Source organism: Sminthopsis crassicaudata, chromosome 4 (genome assembly GCF_048593235.1).
Source record: "Sminthopsis crassicaudata isolate SCR6 chromosome 4, ASM4859323v1, whole genome shotgun sequence".
NCBI lineage: Eukaryota > Metazoa > Chordata > Mammalia > Dasyuromorphia > Dasyuridae > Sminthopsis > Sminthopsis crassicaudata.
The window spans coordinates 364,902,920-364,920,355 of record NC_133620.1 but is presented as its reverse complement, the minus strand read 5'-3'; the positions used below and the strand labels follow the sequence as shown (position 1 = coordinate 364,920,355).

At 40.3% G+C, this 17,436-nt stretch overlaps 1 protein-coding gene across 4 annotated transcripts; it reads left to right on the top strand.

The window, feature by feature from the left end:
* Positions 1-709: 709 nt before the first annotated feature.
* Positions 710-15,420, top strand: VEZF1 (vascular endothelial zinc finger 1). Of its 4 annotated transcripts, none has more exons than XM_074261878.1 (7): positions 710-921; positions 5,793-6,487; positions 7,250-7,313; positions 8,150-8,351; positions 10,007-10,132; positions 12,389-12,433; positions 13,002-15,420. In XM_074261878.1, the coding sequence occupies exons 1-7, from the start codon at positions 889-891 to the stop codon at positions 13,427-13,429; spliced, it is 1,593 nt and encodes a 530-aa protein (XP_074117979.1). In that variant the 5' UTR covers positions 710-888; the 3' UTR covers positions 13,430-15,420. The 4 variants fall into 4 exon arrangements, with proteins under 4 accessions (XP_074117979.1, XP_074117982.1, XP_074117983.1 ...); XM_074261881.1 differs by having other exon boundaries at positions 712-921; positions 8,168-8,351; XM_074261882.1 differs by lacking the exon at positions 12,389-12,433 and having other exon boundaries at positions 714-921.
* The last annotated feature ends 2,016 nt before the right edge of the window (positions 15,421-17,436 follow it).

Sequence of the window (17,436 nt, the reverse complement as noted above, 5' to 3'; positions counted from 1 at the left end):
AAGAGTAGCCTTTGCTCCCAAAGTGGAGGGAAGCCGGGGGCGCGGGAAGCCCGGCATCTTTCCCCAACTCAGAGAGGCTCCGAGCAAAGCGGCGAGCCGCTTAGCCACCCCCACCCAGGCCTCGGGCGGCTTAGGTGGCGGCTTCAGCCTCGGGCGCGCGGGCGTGTCTGCGCGTGTCAGCGCTCCGGGACAGCTGGGGCCCCGGGCGCCCCCAGGGCCAGGGGGTTTCCTCTGTTGGGGGCGGGAGTGAGGGCGGGAGGGAGCGCCTCCGGGCTGAGTCGCCGCCGGCGCCGGGGGCCCGAACTCCGCTTCCGCCGAGGGTCAGGGCGGAGGGGGGCGCGGCGCGGGGAGGGAAAGCCCTGCGCGCCGGGTCTGCGGCTGGGAACCGGCGGCCGTCTGGCCTGCGCCCCGCGGGGCAGCGCCAGACCCTGGCGTCCTCCATCTTCTCTCCTGAGCCTCCCCCTGCTCCAGCTGCCTGAGCCGCGGACCGCAGCATCCCACACCCCCGCGGGGGGGGACGCCGCGGCGCCTCCCCGCCCCCGGCCCCACCCCAGCCCCCCCGCCGAGGGCCCGACCCCCCAACCGGCAGCCCTCGAGGGCGCCCCTCTCGGGCGTGCGGGCGGCGGGGGGGCGCGGGCAGGGCAGCGGGGGCCGGGGGCGGCGGCGGCCCCGCCGGGGCTCCCCTCCCGCCCGCGCTCGCCGCCGCGGTGGTGCGTCCCGGAGGTTACCGGAAGTGGCCGCGCTCGGCGCTGCCATGTTGAGGAGCCGCCGCCGCTGCCGCCGCCGCCGCCGCCGCCGCCGCTTTGTTGTCGCCTCCTCCGGCTGAGGAGGCTCCCCGAGCGGGGGGAGCGGGGAGGAGGGGGCTCGGCCGCCGCCGCCGCTGCCGCCATGGAGGCCAACTGGACCGCGTTCCTGTTCCAGGTACTGGGGGCCCCCCCGGGGGGCGGGGGGGGCGCAGGGGGGCCGGGCCCCGGGCGGGCGGCGGGCGGGCGCTCCTCCTCCCCTCCTCCCCGCCCGCCCGTCCGCTTGCCTGCCTGCCTGCCTGCTTGCCTGCCTGCCGGCTCCGCGCCCCAGCCCCAGTCGGGCCGAGCCCCGGCCTCCCTAATCCCCCTTTGTTTTTCCGCCAGCCCGCCCTAGAGCCGCGGGGCGACCGAGGTGTGAAGAGGCGGCCTCCTGGGGTGCGAGGGTGTGTGTGCGTGTGCCCGGACTGGGAGGGGGCCCCCCGCGGCCTGGGGGTGACCCCCGGGCCTCCCGCGGGCACTCACCCCCTTCCCCTCCCGCTCAGAAGGGGAAGGGAGGAGGTCGGCCCGCTGTCACCCGTCCGCCAGCCCGGCAGCTGCCCTAGAGAAGGGGAGGGCGCGCGACCATAGCGCCCCAGGACCCAGGGGGAGTGTGAACTGAGTGCCCCCCCCCCAGTTCCTCATCCCGCTCAAGTTTCTTGGCCCCTCTTTTCTCTTTCCCCCTCTTTTGCCTGCTCTCCTTTCTCTTTCCTCTGTGCTCCCTCTTTTTGTTGCTACTCCCCCCCTCGCCGCAAGCCATCCCCGAGTGTGCAGGGGGTGTTCCCGGGCCCCCTGTACCCCCTGTTCTCTTCCCTCCTGGGACTTGTCCAGTTGGAGGGGTTTGCTCTGGTCAGTGTCTGTGTCTCTGAACTTATCGACGGATTTGAAATTGTCCTTTTACAAAAGCCTTTGCGCTGGAACTTGGCCGCAGCTGTCACCCCTTCCTCTCCCGCATCCCTATCAGCCCCCCAATTCAATCTGGGTAACCCCCCCCCCGGGAGATGAAGGAGGGGGGCCAGGGTCCTGGATGAAAGCTACCTCTTCACTCGTACTGGAGCCCTTGTCTCTGACCGCGCACATTTCCTTTGACCCGGGGTAGCGCCAGAGAAAGAAAGGGAAGGAGACTGGGAAAGATCCCTCTTGCAAAGCCCCCAGATGAGTCACCCCTTGGGGTGTTTTTCTTCTCTTTCTTTCCCGAAGCCACCCGCTTTCCGCAAGAAACCGTGAAAGTCATTTGTATGGCCGATTTATTAACTGGGTTTACTTTGGTGGAGGGGGGAGGGGAGAGAGGGCGGAATGATGCTTTTCGTTGGGGACCCGAGATGATGACCCCGTTTATATGCGCTGGGATGGATTTTTATTTATTTACTTTTCTCTTTCATTCCAATTCACAAACGAAGCGTTTAGTGGGCAGTTCTGATGAGCTCACTGGGAAACTTCGGAACAGAAAGAGGGCAGGAAACTCATCACTTTAAAGTGCGTTCCTCCCACTTCTCTGTTATTTTCCTTCTTTGAATAACTTCGTGAAACCCCAGACTCCTGAAGCTCTTGAGCTTGAGTTAACCAGGAACGGATATAGAATTTTTAATAAATGTATTCTTTAAACCACTTTACCTACCTTAGTGGTCTTGATTTGAGAGCTGAGAATCCAACACATTTACCCAGTCTTTTTTTTTTTTTTTTTTTTTAAATAAATATTTGATACCTGCAAAGCTGTGCCATTGTGGGTAGTTTGGGATTGGGGTTTTGTTTATTCTTGGCCTTTATAAACAGACTTCTTAAAATTGAAGTTTTCAAAATTATGGGACTCCTGAAATTCTTTGTCTCCCCAATCTGATGGTTTTATTTTATTACATTTTGGTGAGTTTGGTAGTTGTTACATGTTATATACATTTAAAAACATATATAGGGAGTGTTTGTTAGAGAAGAAATAACATGTAACTGTTTAATGTCCAGGTGATAATAAAAATGACATGTCTTCTCTAGAAAAACCTTTCAGATATTCATTAAAAATGTGTTTAATAGGCCTCGAGTAATTTTGATATGATAAATGATGGAGATTGCCACATAAACCTAGAGATTGTGGGAGGATCCTTGTATTGTAAGGGGAAACAATTAATTATTAATACTTAAGTTTAATTGCTACATAGCAATTTTAAATTTCACTGTCCTGGGATAAGTTTCATGTATGATATCATTGATTAACTATTTATTGATAGATTTTATGTGATTTTTTTTAAGCAAATGGTTCCATCTGCCTTATAGACAGAAGTGAGAAATAAAACTTTTGTCCAGAAATTGGCTGTTCATATAGTTTTCATTAAATTATGAGAAAACTGATTTTATGTAGATTGGGAGAGAAATTATTGACTGGATATAAAAAATATTCCAGGAATTTCTATTTAAAGATATTGAATAGGTTTGCTGTTTAGATTTTAAATGATTTCCATTGAGGAAATGAAGGAGTAATTACATTGTTTCCATTAGCATCTTATCACATTTATATTTTAAAACAATTTAACACCTGCTTACTTTCCAGATACAAAGTAGAAAGTGAAAGCCATGGTTGTTAAAATGTTTGATGGATGATTCTCCTAACAGGACATTCAAGATATGACTCACTGATGCTAATTTGTTTCTGTACAAAATCTTTTACCCTCTGGCACTAAAGATTTCATGGTGCCATATCCTACCACCCTGAGTGATGAAATAACATTTTTGTTTTGTTTCTTGCCAACTGGAGACAAGAAAAGCTCAGGCAGGGGTTAAAAACACCACAGTTGAATGGGATAGAAAAAAATTAAAACTTTGATTTGATGATGATCCTAATCAAATAAAAACCCAAAACTTTGATTTGATGATGATCCTAGTAAAATAAAAACTGACTCTGCAGATGAATTTTTTTAAGTGTACCATACCAGAGTCAGGCAATTGTTGGTTTAATCTGTCCCTATCTCTCATAGAGGTGTTTGGGGAGGAGCCAGTTCTTTCTTGGGAATCAAGGAGTGATTCCTTCAATAGTGGGGATATTAATGATAATTTCATCTAAGAAATGATCCAAGGGAACTCTTAGGACCCTTGTGAAAGTGAGTTTCAGCAGTTCTGTGAAAGTATTGATGAAATAGTACTTAAGTGCTTTTAGTGCTCAGCCATCTTAATGGTTATTTAGTATGGGAAAATGCCTTTAAACTGTCTGAACCTTGTCCAAAAGATTTGCATTCTCTACTATCTGATCTGTCACAGATGGTTTTGAAATTGTGTATCTTGACCAATCTTCAACTATTAACTATTTGTATACTGTACATAAATTTGGGAATATTAGAATCTGATTGGAAAAAGAATAGGATTAGACAACAGATCTCTTTAGGCTTCAATGTCACCCAATGAGATTCTTAAATCTCATATAGAGACCAAGAGAAACTCCATAAAAAATGTACGCTGTGACTCAGTACGAACACTTAAGTCCAGAGATGCCCTGAACTGAAGTACATACAAAGTTTCTGAGAGCTTCCCAGGACTCAGAGGGAGGTGAAGTCAAAGGTACTAAACCTGCTAATTGAAATTAAATCTGTGGATAATCACACTGTGTGGTCACAGGGGACACTGATTTTAAGTTTAGCTTTGGCACTCATCAAATAAACTGGGAGAATGGGTATTCTTATCCATTGGGGAGAAATTGTATGCATGCATATGAATGTGTGATTACATGTCTTTGTTTTTCTATCCTGAAGGAGGCTAGCTAAATGATTGCAGGATTTGTGATTGTAGTATGAGAGAAGGATAAATAAGCTTCTAAAGTCAAGCTGTGTGAAAAGGCCTAGGATACTGTACTTAAACTTTTTAGGGTTTTTAACTCTGGTTGCGTATGTTCTCCTAGGAATTGGAAAACTAAATTTTGGGGTTTGGGACCATTGACCTAGCCTCAGATAATTTTTGATAAAAAAATATTGGAAAACTTTCAGGAAGTAGGCCATCAAACCTTAAAGTATTTGTTATCATGTAGATAATATGAAGCTTGGTAGAATCAACCATTGTTGGTAACATAAATATCAACAAGCTGATGTAAAAGAGAAAATTGGGTTTTATAACTGATGGAAATTTTTGGCAGCCTATTAATAATTCCTCAGTTTTTGTGGAAGGTTGTATTTTGGGATAATGGGATGGGGAGAAATACACATTAGAACAAAGCACCTGCCTGATATTTTAACAAAAACAAGAATTTCTGAAGAAATACAGACTTAAAGGGGAAACTTAAAAATTTTAGGGTATTTTCTTTAAGCTGTCTTCGACAATATAGTGGCTTAGAGACAACCAGTTTTGGGAAATGGACTTATCTAGCATCAGATGAATTATATAATAGGTAGAAGTACTTTGCTGTGGAATATCCTGACAGATACCCCACAGGTTGTACAAAAACAGTTTAATTTCAACACAATCTTTGATAGGGTTAAGGGCAAATTTAAAAAGTAAACTTACAGCTAATATACTGCTTAGAACACTAGATTCCATTCATCACTTAGCAGTAATATGCCTTTTGCTTAATCACTAAGGACTTTCTGGTGAGGAAGGAGGAGACACGAGCTTTTCCCTTCCTATTTAATTCACAAATGGATACTTTTGCTGTGTTTTATATTTCAGTGAGGAGCTAAGTACATATCTGTAGTGTAATTTTTTGGATAAGTTATATAAATATGACTTTTTAGTACTGACATAATAATGCAAATCAGCTAGTGCATCCCTTCTGAATTAAGGTAGTCTTGAGAGTTGAGTCAGCTGTTTAAAAGTGAGAGCAACTTTATTGAAGGAGTGGCAAAAGTCTATGGACTGTTTGGTTATTTGAATGTTATGTGCTGGGGGTTTCTGAGTTACTCAGGTTTGTTTAACCCCTGTTACAGCAAGTATGTTTTCAAGGTCTTCCATTTGTTTCCTTGAGTTTGTGTTGTCTGGAGCATGTTGAATTTTGAAGGCTGTTGTGAGTGGTTGTGTTTCTTAAGTGTAAATGTTTGGTTTTAGGCCCATGAAGCCTCCCATCACCAACAGCAGGCAGCACAGAACAGCTTGCTGCCCCTCCTGAGCTCTGCTGTGGAGCCCCCTGATCAGAAGCCGTTGCTTCCATTACCAATAACTCAGAAACCTCAGGCACCACCAGAAACATTAAAGGATGCCATTGGGATTAAAAAAGAAAAACCTAAAACCTCCTTTGTGTGCACTTACTGCAGTAAAGCTTTCAGGGACAGCTACCACCTGAGACGCCATGAATCCTGCCACACTGGGATAAAGTTAGTGTCACGGTCAAAGAAAACCCCTACCACAGTGGTACCCCTTATCTCCACCATCGCCGGAGACAACAGCCGAACTTCGTTGGTCTCAACCATTGCAGGCATCTTGTCAACAGTTACTACATCTTCTTCTGGCACTAACCCTAGCAGCAGTGCCAGTTCCACTGTTATGCCAGTGACACAGACAGTCAAGAAGCCCAGTAAGCCAGTCAAGAAGAACCATGCTTGTGAGATGTGTGGGAAGGCCTTCCGAGATGTCTACCACCTTAACAGGCACAAGCTGTCTCATTCAGATGAGAAACCTTTTGAATGTCCTATTTGCAATCAACGCTTCAAGAGGAAGGATCGGATGACTTACCATGTGAGGTCTCATGAAGGAGGCATCACCAAACCATATACTTGCAGTGTTTGTGGGAAAGGCTTCTCGAGGTACTGGGTTTTTTTCCTTTTTAAACTTATGTTCTCGGTGAACTTCATTTTTGTCTCCTTGAAGATGGGGGAGGAGGTGGTTGGGCAAACTTGGATTATCACATGAAACTGGTAATAGGTACTGAGATCTCATATCTCTCGCTAACTGGTTCCAATTTAGTTCAGTTGAATGGTGGTCAATATCTTTGTTTAGGAAATGCCCTGGTAGATTCAGCACAGGATTTAGTGTAAAGGCATATATTGCCATGACAATTGAATGTCTTGGTATAGGAACTACAGACTGTACAGATTAAGGAAGAATTCCTCCAGAGGAGGGGGAGCTTTTCTAACTTACAATAAGGTACTTGGGAAAATATTTCTTTTCTCCTGTCTGAGTGCTGAGACTTTCATTAGTTTTTCTTGGATAAGATGAACTCTTAAGGCCCCATTCCAATTCTAAATCCTATGGTCCTACTTTTAAAAAACCTTTAACATTAGTATAGCTATATCCTTCCAATCACAGGTTATTAGGGCTATAATTTTGGCCATATTTTAACTATATGGGTTAAGCTTTAGAGTAATTTGGTGTTGGAAATAGGTAAAGGATAAATAGGGAAAGTTTTTATTTTATTTGTGAAAGGAAAAGGGTCATTAATGCTATCAACTTTCTTTAAACTACAGATACCACTCCTCTTCCCTCTCTACAAAGGCAAAAGGAATATAAGCATCATGATGGGTGCCATCTATGTGTTCCATTACATTTTGTATCTTTCTTTTTCACAGGCCCGACCACTTAAGCTGTCATGTAAAACATGTCCATTCAACAGAGAGACCCTTCAAATGCCAAGTAAGAGTTAAAATGACTTATCCGTAGTATATCACTTAATTCACATGATCTAGAAAGTATAAGCTAATCACATTTCTCAGATGCTGAATGATCTGGAAATTGCCAACTTAAAGATAATGTGGTCCATTTAAATGCTAGTTTAACTTTTAAAAAATGATAGTTTCTATTTCTGTGATATAAGACCTTTTAAAAATGGAAATATTTTACCTTTGCCAAGCAGTTGTCCCTCTACTTTGAAAATACCATTTTTGTTAATAGAAAAATTCCTTATTCTTACAAAGATCAGTTTGTATTTGGACAAGAAGGATGAAAGAAGGATTTAAAATAAATTTCTAGATTGGCAAATAAGATTTGTGAGGAAATAACTTAAATTTTCTCCAGATTTTTATCACTAACTTTTACCAGGTTTTAAAACAAATTCCTTTAGATTGGTGGAAGAGGTTGATGATAATTAACAATTGGTTTTTGGTAACATAAAAAAATTGTAACAATTAAAGAGAATTAAATACGAAAGCTAAAACAAAGGACTTTTAAAGCATTAGTTATTCTAGTTTGTTGCTGAAAGTCTTTAACTTAATGTGATTGACTAGTCAAATTGATTTGTCACTACAAACAGGTTGGAATAAGTACAAATTACATGAATTCAAAGAAAAATCCAAAAGCATAAATTTTTCCTCAAAATAGAAGGGACTGACATTCATGAAAGATTACAAATCACCATTCTAAGACACAAATAGGCAAACTTAATAATTCTAAGTAATGTTGGCATAGTGACACATAAATAGTACAGCGTGCTTCAAAATGAGTGGAACAGGATAGTCTATATTTAAAAAAAGTTTTCCTCCCTCATGCAGACATGCACTGCTGCCTTTGCCACCAAAGACAGACTGCGGACACATATGGTTCGCCATGAAGGAAAGGTATCTTGTAATATCTGTGGTAAACTTCTGAGTGCAGCGTATATCACCAGCCACTTAAAGACACATGGGCAGAGCCAAAGTATCAACTGTAATACATGTAAACAAGGCATCAATAAAAGTAGGTGAAACTTTTTTATGCTATATATATATATTATTATTATTTTTTTTTTTTTTAAACTGCTTAAAAAAAAAAATGTACCAAAGATGTTCATATCATGCTTTGAGTTCCATATTCTTGGTCAACTTTGGTATTTTTGCTTTTCACTGAAACCTCCCAGGGTGCCTCAGAAGAAGATCATAATAGTGTTAGATGTTTCCAACCTACACAATCAACACTAGCTCAGGAGCTCCATTATTTTCAGATCTGATGTTTGTCCACATTGATTTGCAAGCTTCATTTGCTATGTATGCCCATGTTAGAAATAATGTAATTGTCTGACCACTTTTTTCCAATGAATAATTTTTCCTAGGAATTGGAATGAAAAGTTCTAATGTTTTAAAACTCAAGGAGAAGAAAATGATTGTTGTTTTGCTGCTTATCCTTATTAGTGATGACTGTTTTAGAGTAAAAGAATTTCCAATATATTATTGATCACTAATTTCATTAAGGTTACATTCTTAAAAATAATCTTAAGAGTAAACTAAGTTTTTTGGAGGTGTACTTTTTTTTTCTTTGTTAAAATAATGTTTTCTTATTGAACTCAAAAATTTTATCTCCCTGAAGAACTGAGTCTCTCCCCCTTTTTCTCCTTCTCCTTCCCTCTCTCTTTATCTTTCCCTCTCTCCCTTTCCTTCCCTTTCTCTCTCTCTGTCTTTCTCTCTGTCCTTCTCACTATCTCTCTCTCTGTCTCTCTTCTCTCCCTTTCTCCGTCTCCCTTTCCCTACAGTGCATGTGGGCAGGCAAGCAGAGCTGGATTACCAGGAGAGAGTGTAATAGGAACTGAACTCTCAGACCTCTAGGTCAAGTTTGGCAGAGTTGAAAAGTTATGACAAAACCATTTTCAGTCTCAAACCAGTCAAGAAATGGAATTTCTTACCCAGCTGAAGAAAAATGAAACTAATTTACTTGTCAGATCTAAAGTTGGGGATTGACTGTTTCCCATTCACCAGTTATTGATGATATTGCTTGCTACTGCTGCTACTACTAAATAATTTTGCATTTATACAGGTTTTTTTCTTTAATATCTCTGTAATCATTTGAAATAGAACTTTTCTTGAGTGCTTTATATTTGAGATACAGAAACAACAAATCCTCAAAAGATAGATAACTAAAAATGAATGAAATACTTCACCTGTAATAAATTGGACTAACTCAACTTATTTTTAATTCTAAACAGAATGAATAAATCAAACTAAATATTTTTAACTTTATTGGGGACATTTTAAAGCATAATTTTTAATGTGCTTCATTGTGGTCAAGAAAAGCATAGTTAAACATTTTGATAAACAGATTGATTACTCCCAACAATTGTACATTAAATTACCTTTAGAAAACAATCAGTATTTGAAATAGTGAAGAGCTTTTTAAGATTATTTGGTCTGGGTTTCTTCAGTGCCCCTGCTCCCCTGTTTTGTGCATTTCTTATCTTTTAACTAATGTGGTCATTAGGCATGAAAGAGATGAGCTTTGGAGGAAGCTAGATGAACAAACTGGAAATAGCAAGAAGAGTAATATAAGTGGTGATCAGTATCCAAGAGTCTCTCAGAATTTGAAACAAAACAAAGCTTTTCAAGGTGAATTTTATGTTTTGTATTTGTATTTGATTGGAGTAGCATGCATGAATGAAGAGACCAGCAACCAGAAGCAACAGCAGCAGCAGCAGCATGTAACCAGCTGGCCAGGAAAGCAGGTAGAGACACTGAGATTGTGGGAAGAAGCTGTCAAGGCAAGGAAGAAAGGTAAGAGGAGGTTTATGGCATGTTATATGTACACAGAGAAATGTTTTAATTTAGTATGTCAAAAATCAATGTAAGAGACTGTTAGAGTGAAGGGTGTTAAATGTGTGGATTGTAAAACATCATGCAGAAGAAAATCTGGTAAAGTTTTATTTTTGACAATGAGGTATCTGAATAATTTTTTTTCTTATTGGAAAATTGGAGTCTGTATGTCTTTCTGGGTGTTTTTGGTCTGTATTTGTCATCTATTTGGAGACAAATTTGTTTCTTGGATGGATGCCATTAGTCTTCCTTTGTTGTTATCTAACAACGAATTTGCCATTAACATCCTTGCATTTTTGTCTACCTTTTTCTTTCAAAAAAAAAAAAAATTCTCATTTTTAATGTTGGATGACACATCACTTTTGTGCCTTTATCAATTGTTGGATAATTTCCTTTATGTCCCATCTTTTTACTACATCCCTTCCTGTTCTGGCTTCTCTGTATCTCTTCTCCTTTCCCCCCTATCAACCACAGTGCTGATTTCTTTCCTCTTCATAGTTTTGATGTAAATATCATTATTCAGTGGAATAAAGGATCAGCATAAAGTATCCCTCAATTCAAAAGTTTATTGTTATTGATGAAAAAAATTGAGAATCAGTTACTTTTACTTTTGTATATATCATGTTGAAGAATCATTTAATACCAATTGCTCATTTATAGTTGTTCAGCTCACTAACCACAACTTTGACTTCTGGTCTGTCATGGAGCTACTTTAGATAAGCATATTTGTTAGCATGTCTCCAATTTCTGATATATTTCTCCTCATCCTGTGGATTTATAAATTCCTCTCACTGCCTTTCCTTCAGTCCCTATTATTTTTAATTTATTAGAAATCGCATGCATATGTTGTTCCATTGCAATGTCTTATGTCCTGTAGTTTCTTCCATCCGTTGCTTTTGTGGAGGGTGGCTGCTCTCTCTTCCCTCAGATCCCTTCTAAACATCTAACGATTTTACTAAAAATAGTGGAAATAGCATCCTTTTTCATACATCCAATGGCAGTGGAGAAAAAGAATGCAGCATTCCAGACAGGCCTTCCTCAAGGGCTGCTTGCTTGTTCCTGTCTTCCAAATGTAATTTGTCATTGTTTTGACAAATTGCTAGTGATAGTGCATAGATGAGTTGGGGAAGGGGAGGCATATTTATTATGATAATTAATATAAGTAATTTTAAGTATTGAAATGATATTTTATTTAGAGGTCAAGGGGTCATAAATGCTAATCAAGTCATATTAAAGGAACATTGTCAGGCTTAAGAAATAAAGACCCTAAAAAGTAGACAGTAATATCAGAGAATACATCCTAATTAGGCATGTTACTACCATAACTTCTGTTAGATGTTTTTTTCACTTTGCTTGTATAATAACTGTTTAGACTCATCCTTTGACCCTCATGAAACAAAATGTTACTGTGTTCCCGTTCATTGCACACTGCCATTAAATATCAGAAACTCTGTATCCATGTTCGACTTTGTAACATTTGAAAAAGTAGGGAAACCTTGATTATTAGGGCTTAAACTAAATTCTCCTTGTCCCTTTAAATGCTGGGACTAATGTTAAAGCAAAGAATTTAGTAAAGTTTTTAGAGAATTTGTGCAGCTGTATTGAGCTAACCAGGGAATGGCTGCTTATTAACTCTTTCATGGATGAAGCATCTACACTGAATAACAGGGCCCACTGGTAGAAACAATTGTGCAAACATCAAATTTAGTCTCAAATTCATTTTAGCTTCAGTCTATTCCTTTTCATTTCCTTAGTTACATCACTGGTAGCCCACTCATATCCCTCTTAAGATGGACTCTGGCTAACCAGCAGGTGGTGCTGATTTTTATGAGGGTGGGGGTTGGGCCAAGGGAAATTTTCTCTACAAGGGGTAAGGGAAGGACCAGGAGTAAGAACCTTCACTGGAGGGTCTCCTTGTCTGAGCCATTGATTAACCCTTTTCTGTATGCTTGGTGGTTCGTATAATGTGTACAAGTATTTTGTGTAAGGATTAATTTATTAAGTTAATATATAAATAAGATAGAAAATGGGAGTGGGATGGGAAAAGGGGCAGGGCATAGATGTAATGGTGGTGTTTTGTTTTAACATACTTAAGAAACTTAATTGTAATCAAATTTATTTAGCAGAAATGATTTTTCTAAGACTGAAATAAGCAGATAATTACTGAAACAGTTTTGCTTATCAGTCCCTAATAACGCCTTTTTAAAACCTTCACAGAATGTCAGTTCACCTTTGAGAAGGCTATAGAGTACGTACCATTCGGTATGTACACACTCTCTCCACTCTCTCCACTACTTACAATGTGCCTCATGAGAGGATTTTTCTGATTGTACGATACGATGTGTAACCAACGGCCCAGCTCTGTGTAAACCAGCCCCTCTCGCCTGCTGGTGGTTGGCTCTTCCCAGGAAAGCGTTTAGAATTCAGATGAACTGCATGAAGTGATAGTGAGAATACTTAGCCCTACTGCGGTACCTCTGCTCCCCAGAGTGCCATGCAGAAGTTAACTCATCCTCACACCACCACTGTGAGGTAGGTAAGTTTGACTCCCCCCTTGTGGGGGGAAACCTAGACTGAGACACTGAGCAACTTGCCTAAAAAGGAAGTTATAGTATCAGAGACAAGATTAGTACTCTGGAGTTCCTGCCTTCCCCTGTGCTCAGAAGGCACCTCTGTCATATTGACTTCTTGGTTGGAAAAATGTTAATATTTAACATATTAAATACTTGTGACTTTTAATTTTTAAAAATTGATTCAGAAGATTTTTTTTTTTTTGAAATTTCATTTATGGTTTTGAGAATCTAAAGGCCTTTTTGTCTTCTCATTTTAGAAGCTGCTAACCTGTGCCAAACTTCCACGGCTGCTACGACACCTGTGACTCTTACTACTCCATTCAATATAACTTCCTCTGTGTCTTCTGGGACGATGTCAAACCCAGTCACAGTAGCAGCGGCAATGAGCATGAGAAGTCCAGTAAATGTTTCAAGTGCAGTTAATATAACCAGCCCGATGAATATAGGACACCCTGTAACTATAACCAGTCCACTATCCATGACCTCTCCACTAACACTTACCACCCCAGTCAACCTCCCCACCCCAGTCACCGCCCCAGTGAATATAGCACACCCAGTCACTATCACATCTCCGATGAACTTACCCACACCAATGACATTAGCTGCCCCATTGAATATAGCAATGAGACCTGTAGAGAGCATGCCTTTCTTACCCCAAGCTTTGCCCACATCACCTCCTTGGTAAACAGTGTTATTAAAAAAAAAAAAAAAAAAAAAAAAAAAAAAGCTAAAGTAAATATTTACCAGCAACATTTTTTAGTTTATTAAAACAAAAGTCAAGAAATTGGGAGATCTTATTACACTAGTTAATAAAAGACTAAGTAGCATTTTTCTCCAATTTGGGATTTTTCAGAGTAGGTTGGGTAAAGTGATCACTGGACCACTTCCTTTTAAACAGATTTTTCCTTAAGTTCGCAGCAATTATTAAAAGGGATAGTAGTAGTTGATGAGATGAAATGCCACAAAGAAAACCAGATATATGAAATGAAACACATATGTGCAAAAAGTATCATTACTATTTTTATCCCAGAGAATATTCTGATTAGGAAATCATTTTGCTTTAAACACTAGCAGAACTCTTCCTCTCCCAAATAGGGTGGACAGTTGATTTTTAACCTGCCACTTCTAAATCCACTTATTGAGAGCTAGTGTAGAATTATCTACATTTAATGTTTTTATGAGTAAATGCATTACATTGTCATAATAAAATGCATTTCAGAGAATATGCATTTTACCTTTGGGAATATGTTAATTTCAGGCAGCATTCCCTATGGGAAAGGTGATACCAGCTCTGATATGCAAAGCATATGATAATTTATCATTCTAACTTCAACATATAATAGGGATTGTGACCTGATATTTGGAGATGTAAATATTGCTCAGCATATTAATCCTGATGGAGTATAGCATTGTAGTTGACTTTTTAAAAAAAAACACAAAAAACAAAAAAAGACAAAAACAAAATTGTGTTTGGTAAGGAAAGGCTGCTCCTGACAGAGGAGGAGACAAAAGTATGTGGACAGGGAGGCTCCTGGCCTACCTACACCTCTGGGACTCTTATTCAAGAGCCAAGGAGTACTTTGAAATAATTAACAAATTATTGCTTTAAAATTGGAAGACGCTGGAGGCACTTAGATGTGATGTATATGCCCCTCTCTCTCCCAATCAGAACCTGTTGATATTGCAACAGGGACAGATGTGTTAGTTGCTCACTAGAAGTTTTGTCTTATATTAAATTGTATACAGTTTTTATTCTAACCACTAACTAGGTAGTATGCCCCTTCAGGACAAGCAGAGTGTGTGTCTTTTTTTTTTTTTTTTTTTTTAAGTTTTTCTTTCCCTATTTTCTTAATCAAGTGTTGTGCAGATCTGTTGACTTTTGTAAATATTTACATCATCATCACTTTTTTCCTTAATTTTTTTTTTTTTAATTAAAGAAAACACTTTTATCAACTTTGGTGTTTTCAGGGAGGCAGCTGTCTGAGCTCCCTGCAGAAACCCTGCAATGATCATACACGTTGAGACATGTGCTTTTTGTTTCTTAGCAGAATGTTTTTTCTGTACATAAGGTAGAAACCAAAAGCTAGGAAAACAGATACTCTTTAGACCATCATGCCACACATTAATGTTTTAAAAACATTGTTTAAAAGAAAATCCAAAACCAAGACTCTACACGATCTTTTTTTAAGTTGCAATTTGTGTGTGTTTTGTTTTTTATTTTTAATCTTGCAAGAAATGGAAATTAGTTGTGTTAATCTTGCAGAATGTTTGCAGGACTATCAAACTGGACGACTTCCGTTTGTACCCCTTTGTGTCAGTCCAAACATCAAAATACCTTGCTTTCTGAGGCAGACTTCCTACATCAGGGACAGGTATCTGTGTCATTATACAAAACAGTTCTAGGGGGTTGAACTACATAGTAAAAAATAAAATAAAATAAAATAAAATAAATAGAACTTAGTGTAAAATAATTTTATAAATGATCTTTTGTACTTTAGGACATTAAATTGTACAACTTTTGTATATATAAAAGCTTAGGAACTTTCTGTTTAGCAGGAAGGCAACACATTCCTACACTTTTAATGTATATGTTTGTTATAATGTCCATGTAAACATATGCCCTATGTTTGTGCCTTTTTAATTAGTTTGTCTCAATAAACAAAATGTAGAGAAAAATATGTAGCTATGACTTTGTTACAACTGTTCTTATCCACAGTTCAAAGATCTGTTTGTTTTTAATATGTAGAGCATTATGTGTGGACTACTGGGAGGACTAGAGCAGGGAAGGCCCATGTCCAGCCCTGCTGAGGTCTGGAATGGGCTGCCCAATGGCCACACCTGGGGAAGAAGCTCAAGTCCCAGCATGCAGTCCAACAGCTAGGTTCTGGCTCTGCCTGCTGGGATATGTCAACTTTATGGGCAGGTCTCCTCTAAGGAAAGAGGCTTGGGGAGGGAAGCAAGAAAAGCTTCTTAAAATTCATGAAGCCTTTGGCTTCCTTGAGAGTGGCCCCAGATAGCAGTCCTCAGTTGGGAAAGGGTTGGGCCCCCCCTGGGCTAGAATGTGGTCATTTGAACCCTAAGAGTATTAGTTCTTTAAAGTGAAGATATTTACTAGAAATGATTGTTTTATCAACTCATTGTATAATAAACAGGAGTGAGACTTCATTGTATGACTTCAGTTAAAATGCTATTTCGTATGCACTCTTTATTCACTTAAGAAGCTTGTCGGCAATAATAAAACCACATTGTGTCTTTTTGGGGGAGTGGGAGAGGCAAAGTTGGGGTAGGTGGAGAACATGGAGAAGGGGGATGGATGCACAGAGAAAGGAACAGGCTGTGTGATGGAATTTGCCTCCATCTTGGCGCCCCAGTTGAGTTTCTACTACTGATGAACTGACTCAGCTGAGTAATGAAGGCCCGAGCAACAGTGTTCTAGGAGAAGGCAGTGTGTGTTCTTCCTTTTGGGTTGTAACCTAGTTGAGCTCCCCTTTATCAGATTGGCAGCTAAACAGTTGTATTAGATAATCCTCAAATCTGACATCCAGCCTGTTACGCTCTAGGGCTCGCTGCTTAGCCTGAGATCGCTTTTTTTTGTGTATCCATTTCCCTCCTAAGGTGTGCTCCTAAATGAAGGTTTCTATGTACACAGATAATTTTACCTGTCAATACCAGCACTGTATTACTAACATGCAAAATATTGCAAATTTATTTTGACAAATTAAAGTTAACCAGTCACAAATGTCATGGATTGCTTAATACCTCAGAAGCTTCATTAATTTACTAGGATGGAGAGAGACTTTGAAGCATGACTTCTGGAGGCGTGAATGTATTCAAATTGGGAGGAGGAGGGAATAAAAGGAGTTTGTGTGGCCTGCCTACTCAGAATCGTTATGGTGTTCCTAAGGAAGGAGCATTGGTCTACAGACTAGGGAAAGGCCCCCTCCAAAGTAACCCCAGGCAAGTTTTCACCCAGTAGTTTTAGGGGTTTAGACTAGTGCCTACCCACAGAACAACTGACAAATGATCCACTCCATGTCTATGCTTTATTTATTAGTTGTCTTGCCCTCAATTTTCTTTTATCTGAAGATGATTTTGATCTAGGTTTATATGATCCAATGATCCATTCCATAAAAACGATATAAATTAAAGATGGTTTTTACTCCAGAATTGACTGTAGAATAGGCAAATCCTTTTAAACAAAGTTTTCATCTTTTAAAATGTACTCTTATTCCCTCTTCATCAAATCAGAAAAACTGGACTATGAAGTTTTCTTTGTGTTTTTATGTTTTGTTTTTGTTAGCAATTGGGGGTTGGCTTGGGTACCATTGCATAATAATCATCCCTGTAGTTTAGAGTATCCTTAGTGTCAGTGGAGTTCCAGCTATCCTTGGAGAGATTTGTCTGCTGACTGGGACAACTTGGCTATTCTCAGGGTGCCCTAGGTACCTGGAATTCTGTAGTGATGTCCAGTTGTGGTATTTTACTTTGGGACCTTCAGAAGTCATTGTGGAAAAAGCCAAGAAAAAGATTTTTAGATTTTTTTGGTCTGAAAATAAATGGGAAGACGATTTTAAATTATTCTACCTGGTCACTTTTTTTTTCTCATTTCCCCAATTTTTGTGTCATCAACCAGTACATTTGCCGAAGCTCCTAGATTCTTGATCCCTTTTGAGTTTCACTCTGGAAGAAGAT